The 14896-nt window shown below is 37.9% G+C and overlaps 2 protein-coding genes across 2 annotated transcripts in view; both read left to right on the top strand.

Annotated features, from left to right (window-relative positions):
• LOC107664319 (actin-binding LIM protein 3-like) overlaps positions 1-8004 on the top strand; it is an 82325-nt gene extending 74321 nt beyond the window's left edge. The window contains exons 16-22 of the mRNA XM_016454845.1: positions 2371-2378; positions 4590-4619; positions 4950-5005; positions 5098-5158; positions 5282-5289; positions 5844-5924; positions 6452-8004. Of these exons, the coding sequence (XP_016310331.1) occupies positions 2371-2378; positions 4590-4619; positions 4950-5005; positions 5098-5158; positions 5282-5289; positions 5844-5924; positions 6452-6565 (358 nt within the window). The 3' untranslated portion in view covers positions 6566-8004. The remainder of the gene's footprint in view (positions 1-2370; positions 2379-4589; positions 4620-4949; positions 5006-5097; positions 5159-5281; positions 5290-5843; positions 5925-6451) is intronic.
• A 76-nt stretch (positions 8005-8080) lies between these two features.
• Positions 8081-14896, top strand: part of afap1l1a (actin filament associated protein 1-like 1a) — a 29676-nt gene continuing 22860 nt past the window's right edge. The window contains exon 1 of the mRNA XM_016454875.1: positions 8081-8255. Coding sequence (XP_016310361.1) covers positions 8237-8255 — 19 coding nt within the window. The 5' untranslated portion in view covers positions 8081-8236. The remainder of the gene's footprint in view (positions 8256-14896) is intronic.

Below are 14896 nucleotides of genomic sequence, written 5' to 3'. Positions count from 1 at the left end.
ACACACACACACACACACACGACGCGTTACTCTGCGCTGCGCAAAACTCTGCATTTAAACAGTCAATAGCAAATACTTAAACTAATAACAAAACGCACTTACAGTTGCTGATTTAGAAGCGCCAGATTGTCATAGCAAAGTCGGAAATGACCCTTTTTTTTAGAAAAAAAAAAGCCTTTGTGCACAGCCAGCCTTGTACTCACGTAGACATGTGGGGGCGTGTTAGAACGAGCCGTTTTAGGTAGGTGTGGTTGACTCTTAACTTTTATAAAGAATATCTCTTTGGATTTGAGACTTTAGTCTTTGCAACTTTACAGATCTTCTTTATGCACCAAGAGCTTGTAACACTCCAAAGAGAAAGGACAACTTGAAATCGCATCATATGACCCCTTTAAATACAAAATAGAAAACATTCCATTCATGTTAATGCAGCTACATATAGCCAAAAGTGCAAATACACAAAAGTACAAAAAAATAAAAGAAAGCAAACAAAGCAATGTAAGATTGTAGGATTTCGTCATGTGAAAGTTGATGTGTGTGAAAGTCTTATCTGTAGTACATCAATTTCCAAACACTGTCCATAGCTGAAGTTGGCTGATAGCAAATGAATAATCCAACCTCTTGTAATGAAAACATGCCACAGCTCTCAAACACCAGACTCTTCCTAACCAGGAAAAGTAAAAAATAGTCCGGACTATCTCATGTCGAAAATAACTTTAAATCTGTATTCAAACTGGACCATGATGGGGTAGCCTCACCAATAAAGAGTCCTCCTAAAATGCATACAAATACACTGTCTTAAACTCTTAGCATTAATCCAAACATAGGCCATACATACATATAACATCTCTGCAAAAAACATCAGCAATGTACACTTTTAAATAGGAAAAAAAAAAAACTTAAGACTGGGGTTGAAATGACACATTTCCTAACCAGGACACAGCACAATGTGTTCAGCAGATGAGCCATGCTGGCTACTGCTGTTTGCTATTGCTAACTCCTTCTACCACATGGTTTTACTTAAGGAAGCCTAAAACACCCTAGCTTAACACCCTTAACACCCTAGTGGTAAGGAAGAAAACTGCCCACAAAATCCTTATTAACAGGCGCATATCTGTTACACCTCAAATATGGCTCGTGAGATCCACTTTCCTGCAGAGTTTAGCTCCATCTTTGATCAAACTCACCCACTTGTGATTTTCTAATGATCCTGAAGACATGCTCAGGTGTGTTTGATTAAGGTTAGAACTAAAATCTGCAGGAAAGTGGATCTCGTGAGCCAGATTTGAGGATCCCTAGCCTATATGAAACAACAGGTTCTGAAAAGGTCTCTTTTGGTTTGAGCCATTCCAGTTCAATTGAGTGGCTAAAGAATGGCCAGTCAGTGTTGTTTGTATTCTCCTAGTTGCATTACAGGGCTGCCTACACAAAACCTGCATGGGCCCAAAGGATACAAAAATTGCTCTGGGCCAGAACGGGCTGGCCCACACTGGACCATCATGGGATTAATGTGGACAGTCCGCTAGTGTGGCCTGCTCACAGAGAGCCTACGGTGAGCCCAAAGCTGTGGACCTCGCCTGGGCAAGCCCGCACTGAGCCTGTTTAGGTTTGGTGTGGGTTGGCCCTAACCCACTGTGCCCGCAAAAAGCCAGCATGGGCCCCGCAAGGACATGTTTGCAGGGTTAAATAGACAGATAATAATTAACTGAAACAGAACAGATTTGGAGAACTAATTAACAACCAAGGAGACTAACTAGCAGAAACACAGGCAAACGGGAACAAGGAAAACCAAAAGGCAAAGAAATTAAACAGGGACCGTAACAGTATTATATTGCAGAGCAGTTCCTTTTCCTATTGAGCAGTCCCAAATGCATTGTAGTGATTTAATACAAAATATCTTAACCTGTTTAACCTGTTTCCACTAAATAATGCTTTATAAATAGCCATAATGTGTAATACTCAAACTAGTCAAGAACATCTAAATAAACACACAAAAGCACATTTTCTTTTTTTATTGAATTGTTTTACAGAAATAGACATTTTAATCTAATTAGTTTTTTTTTCTAAATGTGTGAATCAAATTTGACAAGAACATCTATTATATTAAATCTGAAGCCAAACTAATTCATTTACTAAAAGCAGAATAATACAGAAGCTGTCGTGAAATGTATGAGATATTCTAATATGCTTAAAGTGATTAATATTGTCCTTTCTTTTACATTTATTTTTGTACAAATTACATTATCAATATTTAATTACATCTTCCAATTGGGACAAGATACAGGAAAAACATTTAAGAGCTGTATTTTTATTTGCTGTGTTGTATCCCGATCATGAATATATGATTTTTTTCTATGTGTTTGACCAAAGGATCACAGGTGGGTGCAGTTTCTGAGATCAAAAGGCTCCTTAATTCCTTCAGGTTTTTTGGCTTTGTGTCTGTTTTCTTGTTTATTTGAAATCTTAGACTGAATCTGAGCCAAAAGTGATTTGCAGATTAGAAGTAAAAAAAAAAAAAATAAATCACATTTTAATACAGTATATTATTATGTTCTGAAATTCACTTGTGAAATTTTTGTGTGTGTGTGTGTGTGGGGGGTGAAATATTTTCCATATTTATTTGATAAATGGGGTTGGTAGCTGTATCTGTCTTCACTTAATAACTTTCCTACATTACAACCCACCTTTCACTCCTACTCTTTTTTCTTCTTCTCATTTTTCCTTTTCCTCTTTCTCCATCCCTCCTCGTGCATGTCAGCGGGCTGCTCTCCTTAATTCTATTTCTGTGTATCTCATGGGGAAGTGCATGAAGCATCTGGAATTTTCCCTTCATCCCCTCCCTCTCTTTAGTTCCCTGTTTTCCTCCCCTTTCTGTTCATGGATCTGGCTTCAATATTCCTGCTTTGCCCTCCCCCATATCCATCGCTACACTTCACAATGCCTGGTGCAGCCCATGCTGGTGTCCCATGTCTTCTTTTATTCCTGAATAGAAATGGGTAGTATTTACTGCACAGCACAAGGGAAAGTTTGGGAGTGACATTGTAGATCCAATTCATACAGTTAATACACTGGATTACAGTGGTGACATCATTGAAGGTTAAGATAGGCAGGTAATGAACATTTCATCTCATCTTTAATTTGTATATGCATGAAATATGTACGTATGTTTTACAGTGGTGTGAAAAAGTGTTGGCCCCCTTCCTGTTTTTTGTGGCTAGTGAAATTTAACTCAGCTTTCTAAAATAATGTGGTTAATTGCAGTTCTTTCATGATTTAACAGGAGGGGGCAATTAATTTTTCACGTAGGGCCACGTAGGTTTGGACAGCTTTTTTCCCTTAATAAATTGAAATCATCATTTAAAAACCGCGTTTTGTATTTACTTGCATTATCTTTGTGTAATATGTAAATTTGTTTGATGATCTGAAACATTAAAGTGTGACAAACATGCAAAAAAATAAGAAATCAGGAAGGGGGCCAACACTTTTTCACACCACTGTAATTTATTTACGCTACCAGGAAAAAGTTTTTTTTCTAAAAGAAATGAATACTTTTATTCAGCAAGGATGTATTAAATCGATAAATTGAATTAATTGATTAAATAGATCTTTATAATGTCCTGGCATAGAATTACCAGCACATTTCAATTAAGTTTAAAGACATTTCTTTCAAGCCTAAAACAACAAAATGCAATGCATAATTCGAAATATAGGTAAAACACCTGTGAAAAATCAGTACCAAAAATTATTTCATATTCTTTCATATTGAGTAATGGCTGCTAAAAAATTCAGCTTTGCCATCACAGGAATATATTACATGTGAAAATATATTAAAGTAGTAAATTTGTACAGCTATTTTAAATTATACAAATATTTCATCATATTACTGTTTTAACTGCATCTTGATTAAATAAATGCAGCCTTTGTGACCATAAGAGACTTTCAAAAACCTTAATGAATCTTACCGACCCCAAACTTTTGAACGTGTACATACTGTACTCGTAATCCCTGTTTACCTTCATCTGTAATTTAAAGACTCCATATTATTCTTTCAGTTGCTGCATATGAATTTCAACCTCTTGCTTTTGCCTTTTTTCATGTCAAATTTCTTATTTAGTTTCTTCCTTTTCATCCATAACTTTCCTTTTGTTTCCCTTGCTTTCTCATTTTCTTTCTTTTTATTTTTTTTTTCTTTACACTGCCATGGCTTTTTATCCATTCATCAGCATTCTTCAGGCTCATTGAGCACTTTGATGTGCCGTGTTTCAGTGAGGCTCGTGAGCAGCTTACTTAGACGTTTCCGATGGTTCTTTCAGTGGTCCCAAAATTCAGGGGACTCAGACAGAGGTCTGACCTGATGGCAGACATAAGGAGCTTAGTACCAGTCTGCACAGCAGCACATTATGTACCAGTAACTGCATATTTGGCCTATTCCACATATGCACGTGGCAGTTTGTTTAAGAGGAAATGTTTCTTATAGTGAACTGCTATTGCCTGATTTGACCCAAATTAGTGATTTGAATGTATTATTTACTTAGAATTAATTATCAGATTACTGACGAGATTATAATATTTATTTCTCTTTCCTTCAGCTCCTCGGACAAACTTTGCAGCGGAGAATGGTGAGTGACCATATACTCCTGAGAATTGCTGGGTGCTCATATGGTTTTGGCAAGATATATGATTCTCATAATTTTTTGGCAAGGCTTTTAACCCCAGGGAGACTGTGTCTGTAGTCTGTAGTTAATTTATTTTGCATAAATAAAAGAACAGATAAATATTTGCAGTTATCAACACAGATTCAAGCCTGTACTGTACACGCCCTCTACTGTACACTTACGAACAAGGCAGTCAAAATTTAACAAACCTTTTCTCATATAGTGAGGTTGTTTCATAAACTGATGTTTATTGTTCTGTCTTATTATTATTATTATTATTATTATTATTTGAAGACTACATATCCAAGTCAGCCTCTTTGCCCGGATATGGCAGGAATGGATTGCACAGGGTAAGTTTCACTAGAGCACTCAAAGCAGATGGGTTGGAAATGTCATTTAAACATTTAGCCACAATTTGTTTGCCTGTCTATTTGTTTTCCAGCCACAAAGTGCAGACTACTATCAGTATGACAGTGGTAGTGAAGTCACCTGGGGAATCAGAGGTAAGTAAAGGAGCTTTTTTCTTCTTTTTACAAAATGCTTATTTTGCTGACATATTTGGGAATAAAATTATTTGTACTGAAATTAGTTCTGACTTTAAAAGCTTTTTTTTTCTTTCCCAACAGAGTACAAGGTAAGGATGATGGTTTAGCATTACCAGACGATTAAAGAGGGCCCAGAGAGACACTAAAACATCCTGATACAGAGGCACCTCTGAAACATTAGCCCACTGTCCACTCCAGAGGAAAGCTCTGTCCACTGATGGGTCAAAGCAACGTCCTGCTGGTCAAAGCATGTGGAAACCAGAGGATGGAGAAATTAGTGCTTCCAGGTCATAAGGTCACTGTGTCATTCCCCAGCTGGCCCTTAGTGAGTTGGAGACTGCAGGGGCCGTGGAGAGGGCAGGAGTTTGTCTGACCCATTTGCTTCTGGTTGGTCAGGAACTATATTGTTCTCCTGTCTCAGTTACAGCTTCTGTGCCAGAGGCTCTGTGATTTCCTTTCACTTTTGTAAGTGAGAGGAAAAGGAGGTCCACCAATGCACAGCCTGTTCTGATAACAATGCTTAGCTTTCCATTACCAATCAATGAAAGAAAGTTTCACAGAGTCAGGACAATTATTTGTAAATAAATAAATATAAGTTTCAATATTTACGTATTTTAAAGTTTACAATGAACTTTCATTACAGATCTACCCATATGAAGCACTTATTGTGACCACTAGGGGGCGTAATAAGTTGCCAAAGGATGTAGACCGGGCCAGATTGGAGGTAAACGGTTTATTATATTATTACAGCATGTAACAGTTTTAATATATGAATATTATATTAAATTCTAAACTATATATTGTGTAAATACACTGCTGTTTGGTGTCAGTAAGATTTTTGTTTGAAAGAAAATAATACTTAATATACTTACTACCTAATAAATGAATGCTATTCAGCAAGGATGCATTAAATTGATCAAAAGTCACAGTAAAGAAGTTTACAATGTTACAAAAAGATTTATTTTTAAAACGAATGCGGTTCTTCTACAGAAATAAATTACATGTTAAAATATATATTAAAACAGAAAACAATTATTTTACATTGTCATAATATTTCTCAATATTATTATTTTAATTATTATTTTAAGTATTTTTGATTCAATAATTGTAGCTTTGGTGAGCATAACAGAACATAAGATCTATCTAGCTCTCTCTATATATAGTAAATTATAACAATATTTAATAATTGCTTACAAATAATGAACACATGGACGACTAGATGGGCATACTGAATTTTCCTTTTCATTTTAGCGGCATCTTTCCCCTGAGGAGTTCTATCAGGTGTTTGGGATGACAATGGTGGAGTTTGACCGTCTGGCACTGTGGAAGAAGAACGAGATGAAGAAACAAGCCCGGCTGTTCTAACATTTCTGTCCCACATACACAAAGAGACCTGAATACCTGTTCCAGTCTAACTAAACAAACACATCCTCAGACACATAGTCATGCCTGGTCTGTACCTAGAAATTGTGCAACTGTTCTTTGTGACAGATGCATATAAATGATCAGACAGGCTAGAATAATTGACAAAGAAAGACAGAAATAAATAACATAAACAGAATGGTGGGAACATTTTAGTTTTACTTGAGTGTAAAGTGGTTCTTGGACACATTTTATTTTGTTTCTGAATGACAAAACTAAGGAATCAGGAATTGTAAGGATTTTGAATTTTGCCTTATGTTCTCTATTAATTTATCCACCAGCAAAGTGAGTGAAGAGAATGTAAATATGATTAATACAACTATAATGAGAGTGGATGAATCATTCGACATCATCCATCAAGTACATTATTAAGTAATATTTAATTTTAAAGGTTATAAAATTATATTTTCAGTCCTTTTATTTCACTATTATACAAGGACTACATAAGCTTAGGTGGACTGAAATAAGCGCTGATTTTCTTGACAATGAATACCAAAGTCTGACTGTTATTTGTGAAGTTAGCAGATGAAATTGAGCACTACGGTGCTGTACTTTGTTCAGGTCATTTCAAAGGAGTAATGCATACTGAATGTACACTTTTCTCACAAGAAGACTTTAGGATTATTAGACTAATATTGATGAAACACACATTGTATATTGTGATGGTAGAAATACATATGGCTTGTGTCTAATACAGATGATGAAGACAAAACAGATACTAGGAAAGAATTAAGGTGCAATGCTTTTCTTTCTTTCGTTTTCTTTTTTTCTGAGATGTTATGCTCTTAACAAAAGAGATCTGTTGGTAAGGTTAGACCAGATTACTTTCATCACTACTGTTAGGATGGATCAGGAAATGCTGTGATACCTTAAAGTGGGTTTAATATATTTTTGGGTCATGCCAGGGCGATTATGTCACCTGATTTGGTAATGAAATAAATGCAGAGGGAGTAAACATGAATTGTATGGCCAATAATAGGGATAACATGTTCACACTCATATTATTTGATGAAAAACACATTATCACACCATTGAAGCAAGTGACAAATAACAAGCTGTAACCCTGATTAGGACCTAACAGTAACTGTGGGGTCTTTCATGCCAAGGGATACTGATACTTAGTTTTTGTAACTCACTGACAAACAGGTGAAACCATCATGTTTTCTGCCTTTGTGTATAGTGTTTACAATCTGTTTGCCCAATAGATTGTTATGAAGTGTTCTATTACTTTCATAGTGAAGGAAGAGAGCTAGAGTATAACCATATTTTTGAGTCTCTCTTTTTTAATCACAACTGCTACTTTACTAACTTTATTTACCCGTCAGTTTCAACAGACTATGTACATCTTCTATTGCAATTAAAGATTGATTTCTTCTGTAAAACTGTTTTTGTGTGATGAGTGGCATCAGAAGTCATGTGGGGCAGTCTGTCATCAAACCCGTTCAGAGCGAGCATTAGGACCCAGCAGGAGAATGGAGGGAAGTCGGTCTCTGTAACTTCATTGAGAATCTTTCAATGCAGAGTGTCTGTCACTTAAGTACGTAACATCGATGGGTGCACGGGCTGCAATGTGTGTTTCCAACACGCCAAGGAGTTCTGTTTGATTCTTCTAATATGGAAATAAACAGCAAACGTGAGTAAAATGGTATTGTAGTTAAATAATCATTCGCAAATAATTGCATGACAAGTTTATTTACCTAAACTAACAGAAACCTAATGACGCTAGATAAGACAAAGGTTTATCCTAAACTAACAGTCTAATTATACTGTTAGTTTAGGATAAACCTTTGTCTTGTCATTTTATGCATAGCCGCGACTGCTCCTGTTGTTTAACACAAACTATATAACAATGTTTTGAGAGCTCAAATAAATAGTTGAGTCCACTTTTTTCATTTGCTATTGAAGGTGCACTGCACCAAACGTGTCCCTTTTTCCATTGTTGCTATGTTCGAATCATGTTCGAGCGAATCGTTCTTTGGAGTCAGACATGTTGAATCAATTGAACCAGTTCACTAAACAGCACTGGAAGATTCATTCATTACTCGAACATTTCCGGGTTTCTCAGCAGCAGAAGTCGTCAGAGTTGACTACCACAAATATATATTTTTATAAATCGCTAAAGAAGAACTCTGTGATAGTGTTTTCATTACTTTCAAAAAAAAAAAAAAAAAATAGAGAGAGACTGATAACAGCAGTCAGTAGAGAACAATGGCAAATTTACCGCCTGTTAGAAACACCCTAGCGTAGCGTTAACTAGTTTTTTGTAATTTGATGCAAAGGTAATATACTATAGTACAAATTATAGTGTTATAAATGTACATACATTTAAAAAAAAAATGAAAATACAAAAAACTTTGGAGGATTTACGATGCTGATGACTGTTGAAACGCGTCATCACAGTCTTGTGAAAAGGGCCCATCGGTCCAAGCGGTTCTTTAGTCAATTGACTGACTATTTCACCGTGTCTACACCGGATGCGAGCGGCGAGGCGCGACAAAATACTATAGAACTCATTATAATCAGTGATGCTGTCTACACTGGATGCGGCGCGACACGACAAATCCCTGACAGAAAACTGCTGCTGCTGCATTGTGTTTATTACGTATTGACACAAATTTCAAATGGATTTCAACGGTCGCTTTGTCGCGTCCAGTGTAGACAGACTTTAGCTGTTGGCGCGGCACGGCGCGACACGACAACTGTCGCGTCCGGTGTACACATGGTGTTTGAAACCTCTTTTTCGAATGTGTACAATTCGTGATTTCGAATGAACCGAGGATTTGACTGATGGGGCGAAAAATAAGTTCCTTAATAATTGCCGGGAAAACAAATCGTTAGGACTTAATAATGTATGATGACGACAAGTGATGACATATACGTCATTGCATAAAGGAATTGCTGAATCGTTTACCAAACGATTCGTTGTAACGCATTGTACTAAAGAACCGATTCGTGGTTATCAGTCGGACTTCCTGTACTCTTCCCATCAGCTCTTCTGCAGTGCCTTATCTTTTACCCATAGAGATCCACTGTACATTATGAAACTCTGACTTTGAGCAGCAGCTGTTACTCTCATGTGAGTTAATGATTCTCCTCATTTTCCACAGGAATTTACTGTTTTCAACTCACTCTATTTCGCACAGACTCTCCTCGACTTAAAACGTTCAGGAAAAACTCCACACCTGGAACATGAGCCTGCTGTGGGTGGCATAGTGATTCAGAGGCTTGTCGCAAGGTTTCGTTTTCAATTTCTCTTGGACCTGGGCTCTGAGATCTTTCTTACTCTTGTGCTTCTTTGTTTATAATGTGAAGTCTGTCTTTATAAGGAGCTGAGTTCTAACAGGACCCCTGTGGTGAGGCAGTAGTACTTCTCTTGATCTCCTAAAAAGTCCTACTGTTTTGATAGTTGCTGTTTTGGCATGGTGCAGGAATGAGAGGGCTGCTACTTGCTTGTGGCGTTGGCTCTTGTATTTTTCTTTCCCTCACTGAGACAATGAGATGAATCCTGCTGGCTCTCTCAGAACAAACCGGATGCGTCTGGTCAGGCAGTGGTCATTGCTGTACATGTTTTTGTACAGTTCCTCCCCCCAACACCACTCCCAGCAAAGTTAAACTCCAGTCGTCTACCTCTAAAAGACTGAGTTTACACAACATATCAAAGATAAAAGGAAAGATTAATAGGTCTCCTGTTCAAATCACAGCCTAGTCTAAACCTAAAGATAATGATTCCTAAAAAGGTAAAACGTAATTGCGGAAGACATCATTAGTTAATTTTTGAGAAGGAGAAGAGTTAATATTACCTTTGAAGATAAGAGCAAATGTATTTATCTGAGCATGACACACTTTGTGTCTACCTTCTTTTTGCATGCCACTGTCTTTGGTTTCCATTCTAAACATGCACATTCATCTTCTAATAAAGGAAAAGCTCTCTTAACTCATGACACAATTCCTTAGCCATTTGGGATTGTGAATAGGATCATAAAATGCACACCTTTACACACTTAAAAACAGTGACAACTACCAGGTAGACACATGCAAGTAATTACAGAGTGGAGCACCTCAGCTTGCGTTCGAACAATGTATGGCAGCTCTCTTCCACTTTCTCCTAAGACGTTCAGTCACTCAGTCCGTCACTAAAACCAGCAGTATTTCTTTTCGCCGCCCATTAGGTTTCCACAGGTGTATTTCGGAACCACCTGCCTCATCTGTTTTCAGAAGGTGAAGGCCGTGTCATCGGTTACTGTTACTGTTTACAAGATACAGCGAAGTTCTTTCTCACTCCCTGCCAGATTCCTGATCTATCAGAATGTGAGTGTTTACACAAACTCAAGGGACGAAGAACAGAAAAAAAAGACATCCAGCAGACATCCCCTTCGGAGCAAACATGTTGTTTCTCTCACTATTTTTTTTTATCTTGCTGCTGAATGTCTCCTTGGTGTTTGGGAATGTGAAATGTTTCTGGTTGTTTCAATCAGTTGTTAATATAGTGATTTAGTTTTAAAGGGACAGATCAGTCCAAAAAACCTGTATTTCTTTCTTTCTTCTTCCATACAGTGGAAGTCAGGGGGGCCCAGTGTTATTTTGGTCCCCACTGACTTTAATGTATGAACAAAAACAGTCAAAACTTTCTTCAGAATATCATATTAAGTGATCAGCAGCAAAAAGAAAGTTGACTTGAGTGTGAACTATCCCTTTTAGGTCACTTTCATGATCACATTTTGAGTTTTCGAGTGACCTTTTGAAAGTTCCCAGTTTTAACATTATATTGATGTGGTTTGTCTAGATTACTGATTAGATTGCGGGCATTTTTACTCTGGTTAGGTCATTTGCTCTCATGTGAATCATTAAACTTCGGACGGTTCTGAGAGCAGACCGTGTGTGGCTAGAGAAAAAGGTGCTTGAAGCCAGAGAATCAGGTAGGCGTGTAGGGGACTCTACCTCTCCCCACTGACTCTTTGAGTATGTGGGATTGTCTCTTCATGTAAGACACTGCACTGAATCATGATTATTGTTTCCTTCAGACTGTGAGCATGTTGAAGAGTTTAGGAGTGTCAGGAACAAAGATCATTCGTCTTGTAAATCCTATAATGAAACATGAATTTGCACTACCGCTGTCATCCAGAGTTCTTGAGATCAGCTAAATGAATAGCAACAGTGTTTCCTTGTTAATGCAGAATCTGCAAGCCTGGTCTGGCCTTGATTGTTGTATGTCACGGTTGCAAGTCGGTACAAAGCAACCTGTTCCCTCCGGCTTACAGGAATTCCACTTTTGTATAAATACATGGATATGGGTAAGCAGGATTTAGTGCAATAATGCGACCGCTTGTCAACCATCGACTTCAACTTGAACCCTGACAAAGGAAATGCACAGCATGCATGCTTTTGTGATTACAGCGTTGACTTGGCTTAGAAACATCTTTGTTTGCTTTGACCATTTTACGTCTCGGACCACCCATTCAATCTCTATGAGCATCGTCTGCCTTCTTGCCAATGATAACTCAACCAGCTGAAATGGACTAGACAATGCACACCCACCAGAATCTCATGCATGATAATGGAAGCATTTAACAAGGTGTGTGTCAGTGTTTAAGGTCTTTAACAAGTCTCCAGTGAATCATAGTGCAGGCTGCGCTCACTGATTTCCATGGTGAACTTGTGGCGGTTTCCACAGTGACACCATTTGATAGAAAACTTTCTGTGTACCACATGTAAAGGTTCTTCTGGCAATGAAGATATGTGTAGAGTGAAGTGAGCTTTAAATATGATTTGTGTGGCATAGTGGTTATAATGGGTGTGAGTTTGAACTCTGCTAGGCACACAATTGTGCCTTTGAGCAAGGTATAGCTAACCTCAGGTTGTTCAGGGTGGTCTGTCAGTGTAATGTGTGTAGTGCAAGTCGCTTTGGATAAAAGCATCTGCTAAATGACCATTCACTTGAGTTCTAAATGTACTGCGAAAGTAGGCAATAAGTTATCAGCCCAGACTGTATTTGTTAACCGTGCATATCTTCATACAGGTGCAGATGGTGTTTGCGTGACAAGCTTGATTTATCTACCTGGTTCAGACAGAATGACTGTTAATCAAAGCAGAGTTACACGGTAGCGAGTCTAGCGACCCACAAAACTTGATTTGTAGGTTGTGTATCTGAAGCTAAATCTTGCTGACTGTTACAGTACATTTATCGCTGTTTTATGGATTCGCATTTTGCTTACCCAGGAATTTGCATTGGTACTCATGAGCTCTGTTCCAAAACTAAGTGAGCTGTCATTCTGTCTACTGCTTACATTGGCAACTGCCTTTTAAGTCATAGAACCTCATAAGTGACTCATGAAAGCTCTAAATAGGCGACAACTCTGTGTGCCACACAAATGACGCTCCTCACTTGAAGCACATGGAGACTTGGCACGTAATTGAATGTAAAAGAGAAATCTTAGCATATTGGTACTTTTAAGAATCAAATGAAATATAACTTTAGTCTATAATCAATCGATATGCAGATGGTACCATATTGGTTATCAGCTTACATTACTGTTCAAAAGTTTGAGGTCAGTGAGATTTTAAAAATATTTTTAAAGAAATGTCTTCTGCTCACTAAGTCTGCATTGATTTGATTAAAAAAATATATATTTTAATATATTTTAAAATTTTGTTCATTCCTGTGATGGCAAAGCTGAATTTTCATACAGTCTTCAGTGTCGCATGATCCTTCAGAAATCATTCTAATATGCTGATTTGGTGCTCAAGAAACATTTATTTTAGTTAGTATAATCAATATTGAAAACAGTTATGCTTATTAATATTTTTGTGGAAACTATGAAAATTTTTAAAGGGTTTTTAATTTCATAAAGTACACGAGCAGAATTTTTGAAATTACTGAATAAAAGTCATAATTTCTTATAGTGCATATTACAGGTTTTAGGTTATTATTTTTTTTGAGTGATATTGTATATTTAGTTGTGCAATATCTCATTTTTACATTTACATTACCTTTACCGTTATCTAACTTTTGAAAAAGTCTTGTAGTCATGGACAGGAGCGGGCATTTAATATAAAAATTGAATATTAAAATGCTGCCTCTGTAGACAACTCACTATGCTTTGAAGCAGAGCAGTGGTGTCAGTGCTCCACCCAAGCTTCTCAGCTCTTTGTCTGCCTGTTGACGGATAGGCAGAGGTCAGGGTTTTGCCCGAACTCTTGGAAGTCTTCCCTTTTTCTCTCATATTTTCTGCATATCCAGACACACACACTCCAATTAATATCCAGTTCATGAGGATTCCCAGACAAAGCATCCAGTTATTCAGCAGCCACAATAGTGTATTGGCCTGCACAGTCTTAACAGTGCCAGTGAAACACTGCATCTCTTTACTGTGGAAAAAAAATGAGGTCTGAAGGAAGGCATAGCTGCAGAGTGAAATCATGGGGGTTTTCGGGTGATAAGCAATATGAATTAAGCTGGCAGGACTGAAGGCATTCTTTGTATTGGTGATGGGCTGACTCACCCTCTTCGTGCCATATGGTGGGGGTTTGGTGTCCGGGTTTTTTCTGGAGCACTGACCTTCATGACCAGGCTGTATTAAAGTGAGCGGCTTTTATTTCCACATCCTATCTACTCCTGACCCCTGCAGCTCACCCCACTGCTCTAGGGACAGTTTGCTTTACTGTGCTGGTGTGAGTTCCAGCACCTGCCTAACCCATTTACTCGCTGCTTCCATTCACTGTTTGTGCCAGGTCTCCATGGCTCAGATGACCTCAGATGGGCCGTTGGGGAATTTCCCACTGCTCTTTTTCTCGGGCTGATATTAGACAGAGGCACAGACCATAATAAAAGAGAATTAGATGCTGTGACCACAATTGTGACCAGATTTCAAACCTCAAGAGTTGCTGCTACTTGTTGGCGACAGCCGACAGTGTAACAGAGCCTGTTAGGTCTTTATGTGGAAACAGATGCAGAGGCTTCAGGATTGTTATCTTGACTCCACTTTTCCATCATGACCCTAGTCACCTCGTCTGCTCCTGTTTTGGCCCTCACTTACTCTCAAACCAGATATTAGATGGTGGTGAGTGATTTGATATCAGTCTTTACTTGAGTCACCTCTCCTGCATTCACTCCTCCAGTGCAGAATCGGAGAGCACAGTGCTGAAGGGGTTGGTTTTGACCCTTTTTTATTTATTTATTTTTTATTTTGCCCCTGAAGTCTAGTAATAATGTTGATGTCAAGCTGGTCGTAAATGGTTATAATTCAACTTTACATGACCTTTTTCTTCCCAAGTATA

The sequence above is a fragment of the Sinocyclocheilus anshuiensis genome, unplaced genomic scaffold (genome assembly GCF_001515605.1).
Source record: "Sinocyclocheilus anshuiensis isolate Anshui unplaced genomic scaffold, SAMN03320099.WGS_v1.1 scaffold111, whole genome shotgun sequence".
In the NCBI taxonomy this organism is placed as follows: Eukaryota; Metazoa; Chordata; class Actinopteri; order Cypriniformes; family Cyprinidae; genus Sinocyclocheilus; species Sinocyclocheilus anshuiensis.
The sequence above is the reverse complement of the archived record's forward strand: the minus strand, read 5'-3'. Positions and strand labels throughout refer to the sequence as shown.